Source organism: Agelaius phoeniceus, chromosome 5 (genome assembly GCF_051311805.1).
Source record: "Agelaius phoeniceus isolate bAgePho1 chromosome 5, bAgePho1.hap1, whole genome shotgun sequence".
NCBI classification, from domain to species: Eukaryota; Metazoa; Chordata; class Aves; order Passeriformes; family Icteridae; genus Agelaius; species Agelaius phoeniceus.
This window is the reverse complement of record NC_135269.1, coordinates 70,470,281-70,485,811: the sequence shown is the minus strand read 5'-3', so window position 1 is coordinate 70,485,811 and position 15,531 is coordinate 70,470,281. Positions and strand designations below refer to the sequence as shown.

Below are 15,531 nucleotides of genomic sequence, written 5' to 3'. Positions count from 1 at the left end.
TCTTGTTTTCTGCCCCTTAGGGCTGTGGTTTGGGCCTCCTGTGTGCTGGGCCTGCAGCTTTAGTCTCCAGCTGAGGATGGCATCCTTGGTTTTGGTGGCACAAATCTGGGCATTAGATCCCTGCTGCTAATACCAGCTTTAACACCTCTCTGTGGTCTGGCTTTTTCAGGCTGTGAGGTTCCAAGCCTGTCCTCGAGCTTGGGGTTGATCCTTTTCCTTTAGGAAGAGCCCCTGCCACAAGAAAGGGAATATTCCCTCCCTTCCTCTTCCTCAGTGCAAAAATTAGAGTGGCACTCACAAAAAGTGAGGGGTTTTGGCTGCACAACCAACCCACAGGAGCTCTGCTCCACAAGAGCCTTGTGGCCCTCATTGCCCGTGGACAAAGTCTAGACACGTCGCTGATGCACAGCACCCAACTTGAGTGACATTGGATGTGACAACCCTTCCCTGATGCCAGCCAGCTGGCAGAGGTTCAGCTGGCAGGATGAGTAGCTCAGGGCCAGCTCCATCCCTGCCTTGCTCAGCATGAGCCCAAATATGGGCCCAGCCAGCTGGAGAGGAGAGCAAGGTGAAGAATTTCACCCTCCTGTGCCACCCAACAACTTGTAGGGCGCTCTCTCTGCTGCCTTCTTGGGTTCTGCCTTTCCCCATGGCAAAAACTGAGAAAAACTGATTTCCAGGGAGCCCTGATCATGACCTTTCTGTAGTTAAGGGCACTTATAAGAAAGATGGGAACAAACTTTTTAGCAGGGTCTGTTGCAATAGGACAGGGATGATGGTTTTAAACTGAACAAGGTTCAATTTAGATTAAATACAAGGCAGAGATTTTTGATAAGGGTGCTGAGATGCTGTCACATTTTGTGAAGCTGTGGATGCCTCATCCCTGGAAGTGTTCAGCACCAGGTTGGATGGGACTCAGAGCAACCTGATCTAGTTGAAGATGTCCTTGCTCATTACAGGGGGGTTGGACAAGATTTTAAACATCTGTTCCAACCCAAACTAATCTATGATTCTATGATGTGACATCAAATCTGGCATCAACCAAAGCTTTCCATGCCTAGGAATTAGGAAGGGCCAACCTCAGCTGGGGAGGAAGGTGTGCCCCATCCCTGATGTTTGGTCAGTGCAACATTTAGGAGTTTGTTTTCTGGGGACCATCACCAAATTTCTCCTGAATTAACTTTCCTAAAGTGCATCAGCTCCCCCTCATCAGGTTTAAGAGCTGAGGAGAGGTTGATTTAACTTACTTCATTTAGTCCAAATTAAATTAAGAATGATTTAAAGCTGAGCAAGAGTGGCCACCTGGTGGGTTGTGTGCACTTTGACTAATCCACTCTGAAGTCATACCTCCTTTTAATTTTAGATTAATTTTTTCTGAGTACCCCTGTGTAGACAAGCCATCAGGCTGTATCAAGATCAGTTCCTGTCTCACGGGCTCACGTCCTCACTCCTTCCCAAGCTGTCTGGAGTCCTCCAGGAGAATCCAGCAAGGGATGATTAATCTTTCTAGGGTGAAAAGCAGAGGGAGGAACTTTCCTCTGTCTGAATGAATAAATCTGTGTGCCCAGACACCCTCGTTGGTGAGGGTGGAGAAAAGAGGTCGGGTCCCCAGGAGAAGCTGCTGGGATGTGACACCTCAGCCCTCCAGAGCAAAGCTGATGCTTTGGCCAAGCAGTTCATGGTGTTGGCTTCTCCAAAGGGCTCCTTCCCACCACCCTGACAGCTCCACAGCTCCTCAGTGCTGGTATCAACTCGTGGTCCAGCCCTCAGCCTCGGGGAGAGGTGGTGAAGTTCCTCCAACCCTTCTTCCACCCTGGAGAGCTGTGGTGAAACTGGATGGGATCCTCATATGGTCAAGGTGGAATTGCCAATGTGGCAGCCCAAGTCTTTAGGTTTTTCTCATGGATTCCTGCCCAAATTCAGAAAAATCTAGACTTTTAACTTATCTGCCTTTTCTTATTTAAAGAGGGCTTTTTTAGTGTTCATGTCCATAGAAAAAATCCTGAAAGACCAGCTTTAAGACTTAAAACATTGAAGAAAAACACCAGATATTCAAAGCATAACAAAGTTCTGTATTCTTAAAGTTTTCCTGAGGTTTTCAGTGTTGTGTTGACTCACAACCACTCTTCTGGGTCTCACAGAAGCACCTGTGCTTTACCTTGATCCAGGGAGACTTTCTGGCCCATTACTCGGTGTAAACCTTGAGTTTATTCCAAAGTCCTGTGTGACTTTTGCAGAAATAGAGGGGTTTCAGGGCTAAATGTAGCAGACACCGTGTCCTTCAGCACTGGGTGATTGATGCTCTCTTGGGCCACAAATCCTCCTCCACAGCAGCAAGGTCATCATGGGGCAGCTCCACTCCAAGGGTACAAAGGATTGAGGAGAGGACAGGAGCCCGGCCATGCTCTGTGCTTTGGAGGGCCTGGTCAGGCTGGGACATGAGGCATTTTTGGCTCGTGCTCCCCACGTTTCTGCTCCAGCAGCTCTGGTGCCATTTCCACCACAATGAGATGATTCTGGATGCAGAGACCCCAGATCATTCTGCAGCCTGGGAAGGGTGCAGGGCTGGAGCCAGCTCCCTTAAAAACCCCATCATGGATAGGGTGGAAATAGCCTCTTTCCTCTGATGGAAAGAGGATTATTTCCAAGCTTAGTGGTGAAAAATGCCTGTGGGTTGCGTGGATAGAGGTGGGCACTTGTGTTTGTGTTGGTTTGATTCCTTGACAACCTCCTGTGAAGGATTTTGGAGATTTCATTTTCCACAGTGGTCTTCCTGTCTCCTTCTGATGGTTTTCTCATCTTTCCCCTTCACTTAGCCACAGATTTTCCATGAGAAGAGCGGTGGAGACACAATCCTAAATAGGATGTCCTATGTTTATCCCTAAGAGAGGCTGGACTTCCCACTGCTGGCATCCCTCACCTCTGGCTGGAGCTGGCCATGGGATGCAGAACAGCCTGGAATGGACCAGCTGGGTCCACTTGAGTGAAAAATGCCACTGATCACAAATTTCAGGCAAACCCCAGGCTCTGAGGAGAAATTCAGAAGAGTTCCAAGCGTGGCATGAAGGACAACTCAACAACAATGTTTTTGAGAAGGTGGGAGTGAGGAACACTGAGATATTCCTGCTCCCTCAAACCCACTGTCTGGTCATTAATTAGTGCAGCAAATGAACCCATTTCTGCCTCCCCAGATGTGGTGTTTAGAGGAACCAAGGGAGTGTGAAGAGGAGACGAGTCAGGGCTGCAGGAAAGGGGAGTATGGGGAGGTGTGCCTTGGGATGATTATTTTTAATATTTGTCACACTTCCAAATGAAACAGCAGATGAGCTGAGCTGGCTCAAACACTTGCAGAAAGAGCTGATTGGGAATTTGTTAATGAAGCAAGTTTGTCATCAGAAAATGCTGGTTCATCAAAACCTGAGTTCTGGGGACATGTGTTGCAGTCCTGGCAGGAAAAGTGTATCAGGCTGTGGGTGGGTTTCTTGGTTGAAACCAAGGAGGTTTAAAGGCTGTTGTGTGAATAAAATAAAGCCAGGCAGATCTAACAGAGAAGATGAAGCAGCCAAAGCTCACGTGAGGTTTGCTTCAAGTCCTGCTCTTTGGGCTTCAGGGTTACCTGTACTTTATAAAAATAGGGAAAACTTGAATTTTTCCCAGTTCTCAAAGCAGAGTGGCCTTTTGGCTACTGTAGGGATATGATTCACTGCAAAATGCTGCAGACTTAGAGTCCTCAAGCTGATGCTAGAATGCTGTGAGGACATTCTCCAGATCTCCTGCTGAGGGGTATCTCCAGGCTGGCAGTGGAGTAGGAAGCCCTGGGTGCTCCTCTCCATCTGGAGATGAGGCAAAACTCCTTGGGGCTTGAAGCACATCCATTTCCCCCCCTGCCCTGCTCCAACTCAGACAGTAAGGGTTTATTGGGAAGGGTTTTCAGGGCAGAGGCAGTGGCTGCAGATTCCTTCAATTTGACAGCAGAGAGGAGGGCACTGTCAGCATTATTGCCTCCATCTCACTGTCACTTCCATGCACGATCTAAACAGCAGCAATTTGAAGAGTTTTTTTCAATAGAACCTTTTCACAGAGGGGCAAAGGAGGTTCCCTGAGGACAATAAACCCAATGTCTTTAAATCAGAGCCGGGGCACAGTCATTTCATAGAACCATAGAATGGTTTGGTTTAGAAAGGACCTTAAAGATGGGCAGGGACACCTTCCACTGTCCCAGGCTGCTCCAAGCCCATCCAGCCTGGCCTGGGACACTGCCAGGGACCCAGGGGCAGCCACAGCTGCTCTGGGCACCCTGTGCCAGGGCCTCACCCCCCTCACAGCCAGGAATCCCCTCCCCTGACCTGCTGCCCACACATCTTTCATACAGCCCCTCCCCAAGCGTTATTGCAGCACTAATTAGACCCAGCCATTAGGTCTCATCTGGAACATTTTGCAGAGCAATTCTATCAAAAGTGTTCTGCAGCAGTTTTTATTCTGGCAGGGGTTTGGAGAGGATATGTCTGCACTGGATGATTGGACTGATGGATTAGAGGCAAGTGCTCTGGCAGCTGCTGTTGGACCTTTCCCCATTCTCTAACCCAGGAAGCCAAGCTGGTCTTTGGCCTGGGTGAAGCCATTTCATAAAGCTGATGGCGAGGCTGGCAGCAAAGGGCCTGGGTGATGCTCATTAGGAAAGCATCTTAAGAGATGGAGAGTGCCAGGGTGGTGTGTAAAACGTCCTTGTACCACATCCCTCACTAAAATCTCTGCAGGCAGCTCAGGAAGACCCTGTTTGGATCCCATCTATCCCTAAGCCACTGGAAGGGAAAGAGCCTCTGCGCAGGCAAAATTAAAAACCCTGTGAAGTAACCACTTGCTCTGGTAGCCCAGCTTAATTCCAGGATAAATAACACTGCTCTGTGATATTCTGCCAATCTGATCCCTCTCACAGTTTCAAAAGGAGGTGACAGATTTCCTGTCCTCTGCAGTGACTGGGCTCTGCTGCACCTCAGATATGGCTGCATTGCAGAAGGGTGGATAAAACCCTCCTTTCTCCCAAGAGGTCCTTGCAACGCAAAGAAAAGTCCAGGAGCTTCCTCCATGACTTTGGCAAATGCTGTCCCCTAGGAAAGGCCACCCCCGGAGCCTCAGCCCCTGCTTTGCCTTTGATGAACTCAGCCCGCTGCTCCTGTTCAATCAGGAAAGGCTGCACAAAAGGGGAGGAAAATAGGAACTTCCTCAGGGCCTGGCTTACATCCCTTCCCCTTCCCCGGGCTGCTCAGGCTCCTTGGCTTTCTCATCCCGCCTTGGGAGGAGCAGGAGCCTGGCTGCCCTAAGGCTCCGAGCCTACCGGCCTGGGGTGTGTCACCCACCATTTCCTAAGTTATTCTTTTGAGTTTCCTTTTCTCACTATTAATAGAATTTCAGCCAATATCTGAGCTCTTTCAACAAGGTGGATGGGGGGGAGACAGGGGGAGGCGTTACCAAAATAGGAAGCGGGAAGCTGTTGGGGAGGGAATAATCGGAGGAGCTGCCTGGAGAGGGAATAATCGCTGGCTTTGGGTGGGCTCTGGGAGGATGGACGGGCTGTGTCCTTTCACTTTGCATTTTGAGCCTCTTTGATTCTCTTTTTGCTCTCCAAGCCTTGACCTTTCCAAAAAAACTTCTCCCCTGAGTGCCTTCCCCAGCCTGCAAAATTTCACGTACCCACTGCACTGAGGTTACAACCAGAGCATCACTCCATGGCCAGGTTAAACTGGAAAGAGAGAGACACTTTAGACTAGATGTTAGCTGGAAATTAGTAGGAAATTTCTTCCTGTGAGGGTGATGATGCCTTCAGAGAATCTGTGTCTGCTCCATCCCTGAAAGTGTTCAAGTGTTCAAGGAGCATCCTGGGATAGTGGAAGATGTCCCTGCCCATGGCAGAAGGTTGGACTAAAGGCCCTTTAAGGTCCCGTTCCACCCAACTCATTCTGTGATTCCATGAGTTAGAGGTGGTGCTCAAAGTTGTGTCTGTGCCTGCTATTGTGAGGAGCTGTGCTGGCACAAGTGAGATCACCTTTCCTTTTACATTTTGGGTGACTGTGATGGTGTTCACAGGGGTCTTAGGATGAGGGAAGAGACGAGGATCTGACTCCATGTTTCAGAAGGCTGATTTATTATTTTATGATATATATTATATTAAAACTATACTAAAAGAATAGAAGAAAGGATTTCATCAGAAGGCTGGCTGAAAATAGAAAAAGAAGGACTGAATAACAAAGGTTTGTGGCTCAGACAGAGTCAAGCCAGCTGAGTGTGATTGGCCATTAATTAGAAACAACCCCATGAGCCCAATCCCAGATGCACCTGTTGCATCCCACAGCAGCAGATAACCATTGGTTACACTTTGTTCTTGAAGCCTCTCAGCTTCTCAGGAGGAAAAATCCTAAGGAAAGGATTTTTCATAAAAGATGTCTGTGACAGGTGACTTTCCACATCCCACCAGCCCCTGGCCAGAGAACTCCCACCCCATCCCCATCCCCACCCACAGGGGCATTCCCAGCCTCCCAGATGGGCCCGTCTGGGTCACCAGCAATAAGGGAAAGTTGTCTCCCCTCCTGGCTGTCCCCAGCTGTCCCAGACACTCTGTATCACGGGCCTGGCTGTGGGATACGCGTATCCGGACATGAAATCATGTTTTTGCAGCGCACTCATTTCCTCCCGTTTGGCCCGCGGATGCCTGCAGGGCTCGCGCCCTCCTCCCACAGATCCACCCCACACCCAGCCCCTGAGGTTTGGCTTTTCTGAGGGACACAAAAAAAGAGAAGCACAGACCAACCTTTAGACTCACTGCAGCCAGGTCAAAATACCCCCAGTAGCTGCTAAATCGCTCTCATCTTCCATAAAACGGGGAATTGGTGACGGTCCAGAAAAGTGAAATCAGAAAAGCGGCCTTGGCATGCCAAAATGCAGCCAGGAAGGTCAGGGGCAGGTGGTTTTTTTCTGCCTTCTGGAAAACAAGGTGAGGGACTCTGGCTGAAATTCAAGTGACCTTTCTTTTGGGAAGGGTCTCCTCTGGATAAGGGGAGTGATAACTTGGAGCATCTCCATGCTCCATCCTCCTTCTCTCTCATAGATGTCTTAAATCCTTTTATCTCCGGGCTCACGGCATGAAGGGATCACTTGTCCCCTGCTAAAGGACTTACTGTATCTTTTGTGAGTGATTTTCATGCTGAAGGGGCCCCAGACATAATCCTGTCCTGTCTGGCTGTTCTTACCAGGGCTTTTCTCCTCCTTCAACCAGATCCTTTTCATTTCTTCTGCTGGGGACAGTTGTCAGGCAATACTGGCCACCAGCCCAGGCAAACAGGGGCTTGTTACCAGCTATTACCCTTGAGTCCACCACTGAAATTTGGCAAGGCTGGCTAGTGAGGGTGGAAGAGATTGAAAAAAAAATCCCATTTTCTGGCATTTGAAAGAGATACAGTACGTGTGGAAGGAAAACAGTGACTCCTGGGACTGTGGTGCTTGCTCTGTAGTTGTTTCTGCTTTGGAATTAAGTTTGCAATGGCTTAGCCTAAGCCAGGTCTTCTGTGGGTGGTGACCTGCAATGCAACAACAACAAAAAAAAAAAAAAAAAAAAAAAGGCAATTTTTCTGAATGAAATGCATTTTTTCCTAAAGCTGCAGTGAGACAGAGTCCCTGGACAAACAACAACATTAAGCTCAGAGCAATAAAGCTGCAGGAAGGTATTGAGCCCCGTGACTGCAGCAGCATCAGGTGCAGCAGCAGTGAGAAAACAGTTTAATTTAATGCAGCAGGATAGAAAAGGTAAATTTTGCTGACAGGAAGGCGCCCCAAAACCTGCAGGAGGGGTGTGGAGATGGATGTTGCTGCTCCTCTGTATCTCTGTGGCCACAAACCCTCTCCACTGGTGTGTGGTAGGTCCAGCCCATGATGCTTGATCCCACTTAAATCACTGGTCCTGGCTTAATGAGGAAGAATAAATGGATTTTTAATGTCTCTTGACCTTAGTGAAGAGGAACACTAGGAGTGGGTGCAGAGATACAGAAAGATAGAATACTAATGAGATTTTTGGGCACCAACTTGTGTCCTGGTTCTTCTCCCAGTCTTTTTTTTGGGGGGGAGACTGTGTCACTCTGTGTGCCCCAAAAAAGACCCTGCTACACCCCAGACAGGACTAGCCTGGAGGATGCCACCAGACCTCTCCATTAGCAGAACAACCCCTTGTTTTGGGTTTTTGCTCTCAGTTTTTTGTTAAAAGTGCTAAAATCCTATCTATACCTCCCCAGGGTGGAACAGGAAAGTGCTGGGGCAGGGATCCTGGTTCCTTGGATCACAGGGTGGTCCCAGCTGGCCACCAAGACTGGCCCAGAGCCAAGCATGGTCCTGTCCCCTTCTCTTGGACTCAGTTGAATTGAATTGTCTTTTTGACCTCTGTTGGGAGCCTTTAGTTTCTGCCCCTCTGGGATGAGCCTGGGGCATGAGGAGGAAATGAGAGCAGTGGGGGATTTCCTCCTTCCTTCCTTCCTTCTAACCCTTTCTTTCTTTACATCTCTTTTGTATTGTTTCTACCTTTAGGGGATTTTTTTTTGTACTTCTTTTGTTGTCAGACCCCCTGTCAAACTTTTACACCCTATTTATGGGACAGACCCATTTTGTGGCTCACTGGATTCCTGGTCTCCCCCCAGCTTGGTGCAACCATCACTGACAATTCAAGCCACACAAATTGATAACACAACTTAAAATACATCTAAGGAGGTGGTAGATCAAAACTCCCTTCTGTCTTCAGCACTTGGGGTTTATCTGTCAGGACCCTGTGATGGTGTTTTACTTCTTCACCTCTTCTTCTCCTGCAGACAGTGGTCAGCCTATAGGAAACATAACTTATCTCCACAAAAGCCCTTTTCCTGCAGATGTAATGGAAATGTTTTCTCACCAGCCAAGTGTTTCCTAAAATAATTCATGCTGCTGCTTTCAGTTGCACTCACATCTTGATTGTGTTTCCAGGAGTGGCTGCTCTTGGTGGCTGGTGAGGAAACCATGTTTTGGGAGGAGATCTGAACTTTTACAAAGGCACAGAGTGACACGACAAGGGGTGATGGCTTTAAAGGGACAGAGAGCAGGGTTAGATGGGGTATTGGGAGGAAATTCTTGTCTGGGAAGGTGGGGAGGCCCTGGCACAGGTTGCCCAGAGAAGCTGTGGTTGCCCCATCCCTGGAAACATTCAGGGCCAGGCTGGATGGGGCTTGGAGCAGCCTGGGATAGTGGAAGGTGTCCCTGCCCATGGCAGGAGGGGTTGGAAGGAGATGATCTTTGAGGTCCCTTCCAACCCAAATCACTCTGTGGTATCTGTGATCCCCCTGAAATGGTCAGGCAGTTGCATGAGCTGATCAGTGCAGGTCCATTCCAACTGAAATATTCTACATTCCATTCCATTCCATTCCTTTCCATTCCCTGTTTGGATGCCCATGCAGGACCCAGCTGTAGCTCCTCTGCCTCCTCCAAACCCACTCTGTCCCCAGGCAGTTCCCACAGGAACCCAAACTTGTTGCAGCCTCCCCATCCCAAACCCCACTCCCCAGGTCCTTCTCAAGCCAGATCCTGACATGGTGGAATTAAATTTTCCCACCAGAAACTTGAGCTTCATCAGATCTTTGGTGCACAATCAGTGCCAATAGACAGGCTCTAAAAGAGAAGATAGTTTGCCTGCGTGCCAGCATGGAGGAACAAAGCAGATTTCTGGAGAGAAGCATTAGGCTAAAAATCAATCCTTGGAAGTGTGACTCCTGTTTTTGAGGGTTGGAAATAATATATGAATGCTTGATGGGAAAAAAAAAATAAAAAAAATATAGCAGTTCTTGTGCACAGTCCCCAAGTGGAAGAACCTTGTCCCCAAATCAGGTCATTGCTTTGATTCCAGAGGGATCCATGGATAAAGTGGCTCAGCCCATGTTTCCTGAAAGATGAAAAATTGGTAAAACTTTTCCAGGGTGAATTTGAACAAGAGCCCAGAACTGGTGATTGCCACGTAGGGAAACTCTCTGTGGCCATTGATGGAGCTCCTGCAGTGATTACAAACAGAAGAATAGACCTAGGTTTTTATACTGGTTTAGCAGTGAAAATGCCCCATTTTGGCATCGCTGCACATTGCAGAGCTCTCTGCAGTGGGAGAGTTCTCTCTTGTCAGGTGAGTTGTCCTTCAGCTGCATCCCCCACTGAGGAACAGCTTCATCATTTGAAAGTTTAAAGTATTCTTCAGAAACAAGCACAGATCTCTTTGCATGTGATAATGGGAGGTAATTAGGCTTCATGATCTTGGAGGTGTTTTCCAACGTTAATGGCTCTGTGATTCTGTGTCACCAGGGATGGGGGAGACCCTCCTAGCAGGGATGGACACTTGCAGTCAGTGCATCCCTTGCCCGTCCCCTTACAAGGGCTGGATCTGCTTTATTTTGGGAACCACTTGCAGGACTTTTCATGGAAGCTTCTGGACCTCTCATCTGAGGGAGACCTGTCCTGAGACCCAGCAGGCCTTGTCCTCCTGCTCTTGCTCTAAAGTCCTGCTAGTTTGACTACGTCTGGAGGTTCCTCTTGTCCTCCTCTGCTGTACCTCCTGCAGGACACAGTGATACCAGAACATGGAATTTGATACGACTTTGGAGAGCACGAGGCAAGCCCTGAGGGAATGACTCGTGGTTTATACCAGTGTTTACTTCTACAGATACACGTTCTGAGGAGAAACCAAGGGCAGTTTCCTTAGTTCAGCATTTACTTTGGTGTTTTCTCTTCTCCCAGGTGTCAGGTCTCAGGAAAATACAGACCCAGAACAAGCCTTGACCACCGGAACCGCAGAAACCACCACGACGGCCCCGCCTGCAAGCACCGGAGAGACCTCACCAACCAAACCTGCCCCAGCAGCTACCGCAGTCGAACCCACCACCACTGCCACGAGCCCGCCCACCGTGTCAGCAGCCACCTCTGCTCAAAGCACCAGCACCACCACCACCACCACAACCAGCCCAGGAATGGCTTCATCCCCCACTGCTACATCTCCCGCCACGGTGGCAGGGTCCAGCCTCGCAGCATCAGAGACCTCATCGGGTGCTGCCATCACCCCAGCCCCCGTGCCTGGGCAGGACAGCTCCTCACAGAGCACTGCTAGCCCCAAAACCAGCCCTGCTGCAAGCTCCACTGCTCAACAGCAGCCCAGCACTTCAGCCAGTTCAGGAAGCTCGGGCAGCACCACTGCTGCAAAATCTGTTGTCACTGATGCAACCAGTCCTGCAGGAGCTGCAGGGGCTCTTGGCACATCCCCTCCCACCCCAGAGCCTCAGGGAAAGCAGCCTTTGGATCATAAGTCCAACACCACTGTGAGCACCGCAGCTCCAAGGACTGAGTCTCCCCAAAGCTCCAAGGACTGTGTTGTCCCTCCTCCACAATGTGCCACCAAGCAGCCTCCTCCTTCTTCCAGTTCTCCAGCCCAGGGATCAACCCCTCCCACCAGTCCTGGAAGCACCAAAACTGTCACCCCTCCAACTGGATCCCCGTCCCCAGCCACCACTCCGATGTCACAGCATGGCAGCAAAGACACAGTCCCGGAGGCAACCACCATGACAACTCCTGGGGCAGGTAACAGGGGACAGGAACCTTGGTTTACTTGTGCTGGGGAGGCCTTTTTGTGTTTTCTCTCCCTCTGGCTACCTAAGCACCTCCTGCCATTATGGGCTGTCACCACCTTGTCTCATTTTAGGCCTTTCCAGCACGGTTGTCTGCGTGACAAGCGCGTGTTTAAGTCCCCGTTGTCCTTGGTGGAGGTCGAGTCAATGCAGTCAGTGAAATCCAAGGAATGAATCAAGTGGCAAAGTGCAGGCACTGGCTTTTGGATGGACCAAATGGTGCCTGAGGCACCATCAGCTGCAGTGGCTCCATCTTCAGTGACAGGGAACAGGAGCAGCAGCAATGGGGACTGAGCGGGGAGAACTGGGGAAGCAGTGTGACAGCCCCCAAAATGCTGCCCCTGGGAGATGCCTGGTGCAGCTGACAGCTTAGGGAAGGCTGTCTGGGCATGCACAGAAAATGAGCTTTAGATGACTAAGGGGATTTTGTGGCTAAACTCTGAGTTTACAAGCCCTGAGGAGTCTGACTTTGGTAGGACGTCCATCAGTGCTGCGGGAGGGCTTTGGCTGCTGCAGTAGGAGTGTCCACATGATGTTCAGGACCTTGCTGAACACCAGTAAGGTGTTTTCTCTGACCTCTGGAGTTTTACAGTTGTGTTAGCTCCTGGGTGTCCTGGTGAGGCACAGTTCAGCCTCCCAAACTGGCATTTGGTCTGGTTCAGCCTCCCAAACTGGCATTTTGTCTGGTAGCATTCACAGGGGATCCACAGACCCTGTGAGGGCTCCATGGAGCCTTCCAGCCTTGGCTGGCATTGTGGGCTCAGCTCACATCTGGCTCTGAATAAAAGCTGTGATCACACTGGAGCCCCTCATTATCTTCCCCTGGAAAATGCTCTTCTTGACCCAATTTGCAGTTACCTGGAATACAGAAGCCACTCAAAAACCATCTCCAATCCCTCTCAGCTGTTGGCACCACTGAATAGGCCAAGGTTTTATTGCAAGGCCATCTTCACTGGATTCCCCCAAGTCATGTTTTCATGTGTGGGCAGGAATGAGGTGAAAATATCCATGAAGGATGTTTCTTTTTCCTTTCTTTCCCCTTCTGCTCCACAGGACTGTTCTCCACTGAAGGATCATATATAAAATTATGTTAATTCGAATTGGGCCTCAAGCATTTAAGCCTGAAGAGGTCTAAAAACCCCTTTATATTTAATAAATAGCTGGCAGAATTCATGAGAAACAGATGGCTTTGGAATTAATTCTCTCCTGGAGCCTTCAGAATGTGTCTGGGAGAGAAATATCCCTCATCTTTTCTGTGGAAGAGGTAGGAGTCCCGAGAGCAAACAGGCTGTGAATATCCTGTGGCATTTTAATTCTCTTTGTCACCACTTAAGGATCAATTAGTAAGCCAGGGATGAAGATCCATGTCTTCAAAGGGATCTGGGGAGGCAGGAGGCTGCTGTGCTCCTTGCCTTCTCCCACTACACAAACAACTCTAAGATGATACAGAGCTTAACCAAGTCCTCAGGGGTGACCTCAGCTATCAGAGACACCTGCATGGGGCTGGCAGATTTGGGACCTGTGCCCTCCTGGAACACCAGGCAGGACACACCAGGCTGTCTCCTGTAGAACCAGGCACTGCTTCTAAGCTGGTCACCCTGGAGTTCTGCCATGGAGGTGCAGTCAGCAGAGGTTATGGCATCACATCCCCTCCCAGCCGTGGCAGATCCAGGTCTGTGTCTGCTGAGGAAATATCCATGGAAGACACCCCAGATAAAGTGAAAGGAGGACCACCCCACACTTCTCAGTGACTACCCAGCTACCCACACACAGCCATCCAGTGGCCTTTGCTTCCTCTCTGATGAGTTTCAGCAGCAGAAAATAAAATCAGTAATCAGATTCTTTCCATATCAAAGTTCAGTCAAAAAACTAAATTAAATTAAAGAAGGAATCTAAAGCCTCTCCAGCAGAACGAGCTTCAAGGCAGAACTAGAGATGAGAAATGATTTTGAGGTGATCCCTAACAGGGCTGTGCCAGCTGTATCCTCTATACTGTGTCAGTGTCTGTCTGCTTGTTTCTTTGGTGCATGCTGGGGAGCCAGACCAGAGTACCCGGGATGCTGGACCTGCATCAGCCAAGCCCAGCAGTGCCTCCCAGAGCCCTGCCAGTGCCCAGCCTCCAGCCCCGGGGGACCAGACACACCAGGCAGAGACCTGCACTTCTGGCCACCCACAACCCAACATTTCTTCCTCAAACGAGGTAACAGCACCAAATGGGAAGGTGGGCACCTCTGGGGGTGTTAACTCAGAGGTAACAGCACCAAATGGGAAGGTGGGCACCTCTCAGGGGTGTTAATTCAGAGGTAACAGCACCAAATGGGAAAGTGGGCACCTTGGGGGTGTTAATTCAGAGGTAACAGCACCAAATGGGAAGGTGGGCACCTCTCGGGGGTGTTAACTCAGCTCCATCCCACGCGCACACGGATTCTGCGGCTCTTCTCGCTGTTCCCGTGTCAGAGAGAGGGAAAATCTGCCAGCAAAGGAATTCCAGGAGTTGTAGAATGGCAGAACTGTTCGGGTTGGAAAGGACCTTTAGAGGTCATTTCCTCCCATCCCTTTCTCCTGGAGCTTTCCAGAGCAGAGACGATGAGGATGGAGGTGAAGGGAGCGTGTCCAGGGGCCGGGTCTGGAGCACCAGGAGCAGCCGAGGGAGCTGGGAGGGCTCAGCCTGGGGAAAAGGAGGCTCAGGGGGGACCTTCTGGCTCTCTACAACTCCCAGAAGAGTGCAGCCAGGAGGGGGTCAGGCTCTTTTCCCAGGAAACAAATGATGGGCTGTTGGATTGGTGACCAACTGTCCTTCCAATCTTTGTCCACCACTTAGAGATGCTTTTCTTCTGCCTTTCCAGCTCATCTGTAAAGAAGGTGTGCAACATACCAGGCCCAGCATCCACCTGAAAGAACCCAGAACCTGTGTAAGTGTCACCTTTTTGACTTCCATGGAGAATTAGCAGCTGTTGGAGGTTCAGATTTTAACCTGTGGTGCTCTGAAGATGTGAGAAAATGCTCAGAAATGAGGGAATTTCATCAAAGATGCCACCAATGTAAAATGGTAAATGCAAACCCATGTTCAGCAGTGTCACCAGTGGGGGACGTGGCAGGAGGACAAGAGGCCAGTGTTGTCTTCTCCAAGCAGAAGGACCAGCTGAGCCCATCCAGGTCTTACAGAAGGACAAATGGAAAAGTTTAAAGGATAAATCTTTCCCTATGCTAGCAGGAAAGCTTTTTTCCTAAACTGAAGGGCTGAAATTCTGTCCCAAAACCCAAGAAAAATTCGAGGTGTTCCTCTACAGTTATTGTGTTCTTGTGAGATCTTGCACCTCACACTGGGCTAGGGTGGCATCAGCAGCTGGGAAGCAGAGGAGCCTGGAGCTTGGGGTTCCCTGTGCTCCTCATAGAGCCCTTAAATGAGAGGGAAAAACTCCATTTCACTGGTTTCAGAGCCTTTGCAAGACCAGGGATCAGTAAAATGTGGTGGGAAGGCTGAGAGCAGGGAAGCCCAAATTTAGGACCACACACCAGGACCCTTTCTGGTGGGTGGGCACTGTCTGCTGGTGTTCCTGAGGGATATCCAGGATGGTTCTGGTGGAAACTGTGAGCTTCCTGCAATAGGGAAGATGCACTATCCTGATAAGTTCCAAATAGGAAGAAGTTTGAAGTTGGTGATAGAGAGGAAGAGACACCAATAAATGACTGGTGAGGTCCTGACTGTGGGCAGGGCTCAGGGGTGGGGTTTGGCATGATAATCTGGTTTCTGGCAGTGTAAGCAGTGGAAAATTGACACCTCAGGGACCTTCTCACAGCCTGTGTTGTGGGCAGGGACACCTTCCACCAGACCAGGGTGCTCCAAGCTCTGTCCAGCCTGGCC

The 15,531-nt window shown here is 49.8% G+C and overlaps 1 protein-coding gene across 4 annotated transcripts in view; it reads left to right on the top strand.

The window, feature by feature from the left end:
* Positions 1 to 15,531, top strand: part of PODXL (podocalyxin like) — a 46,847-nt gene that overhangs the window by 19,046 nt on the left and 12,270 nt on the right. For all 4 annotated transcript variants that reach the window (XM_054630974.2, XM_077179280.1, XM_077179279.1 and 1 more), the window contains exons 2-4: positions 10,786 to 11,619; positions 13,709 to 13,866; positions 14,513 to 14,578. In XM_054630974.2, coding sequence (XP_054486949.2) covers positions 10,786 to 11,619; positions 13,709 to 13,866; positions 14,513 to 14,578 — 1,058 coding nt within the window. The remainder of the gene's footprint in view (positions 1 to 10,785; positions 11,620 to 13,708; positions 13,867 to 14,512; positions 14,579 to 15,531) is intronic.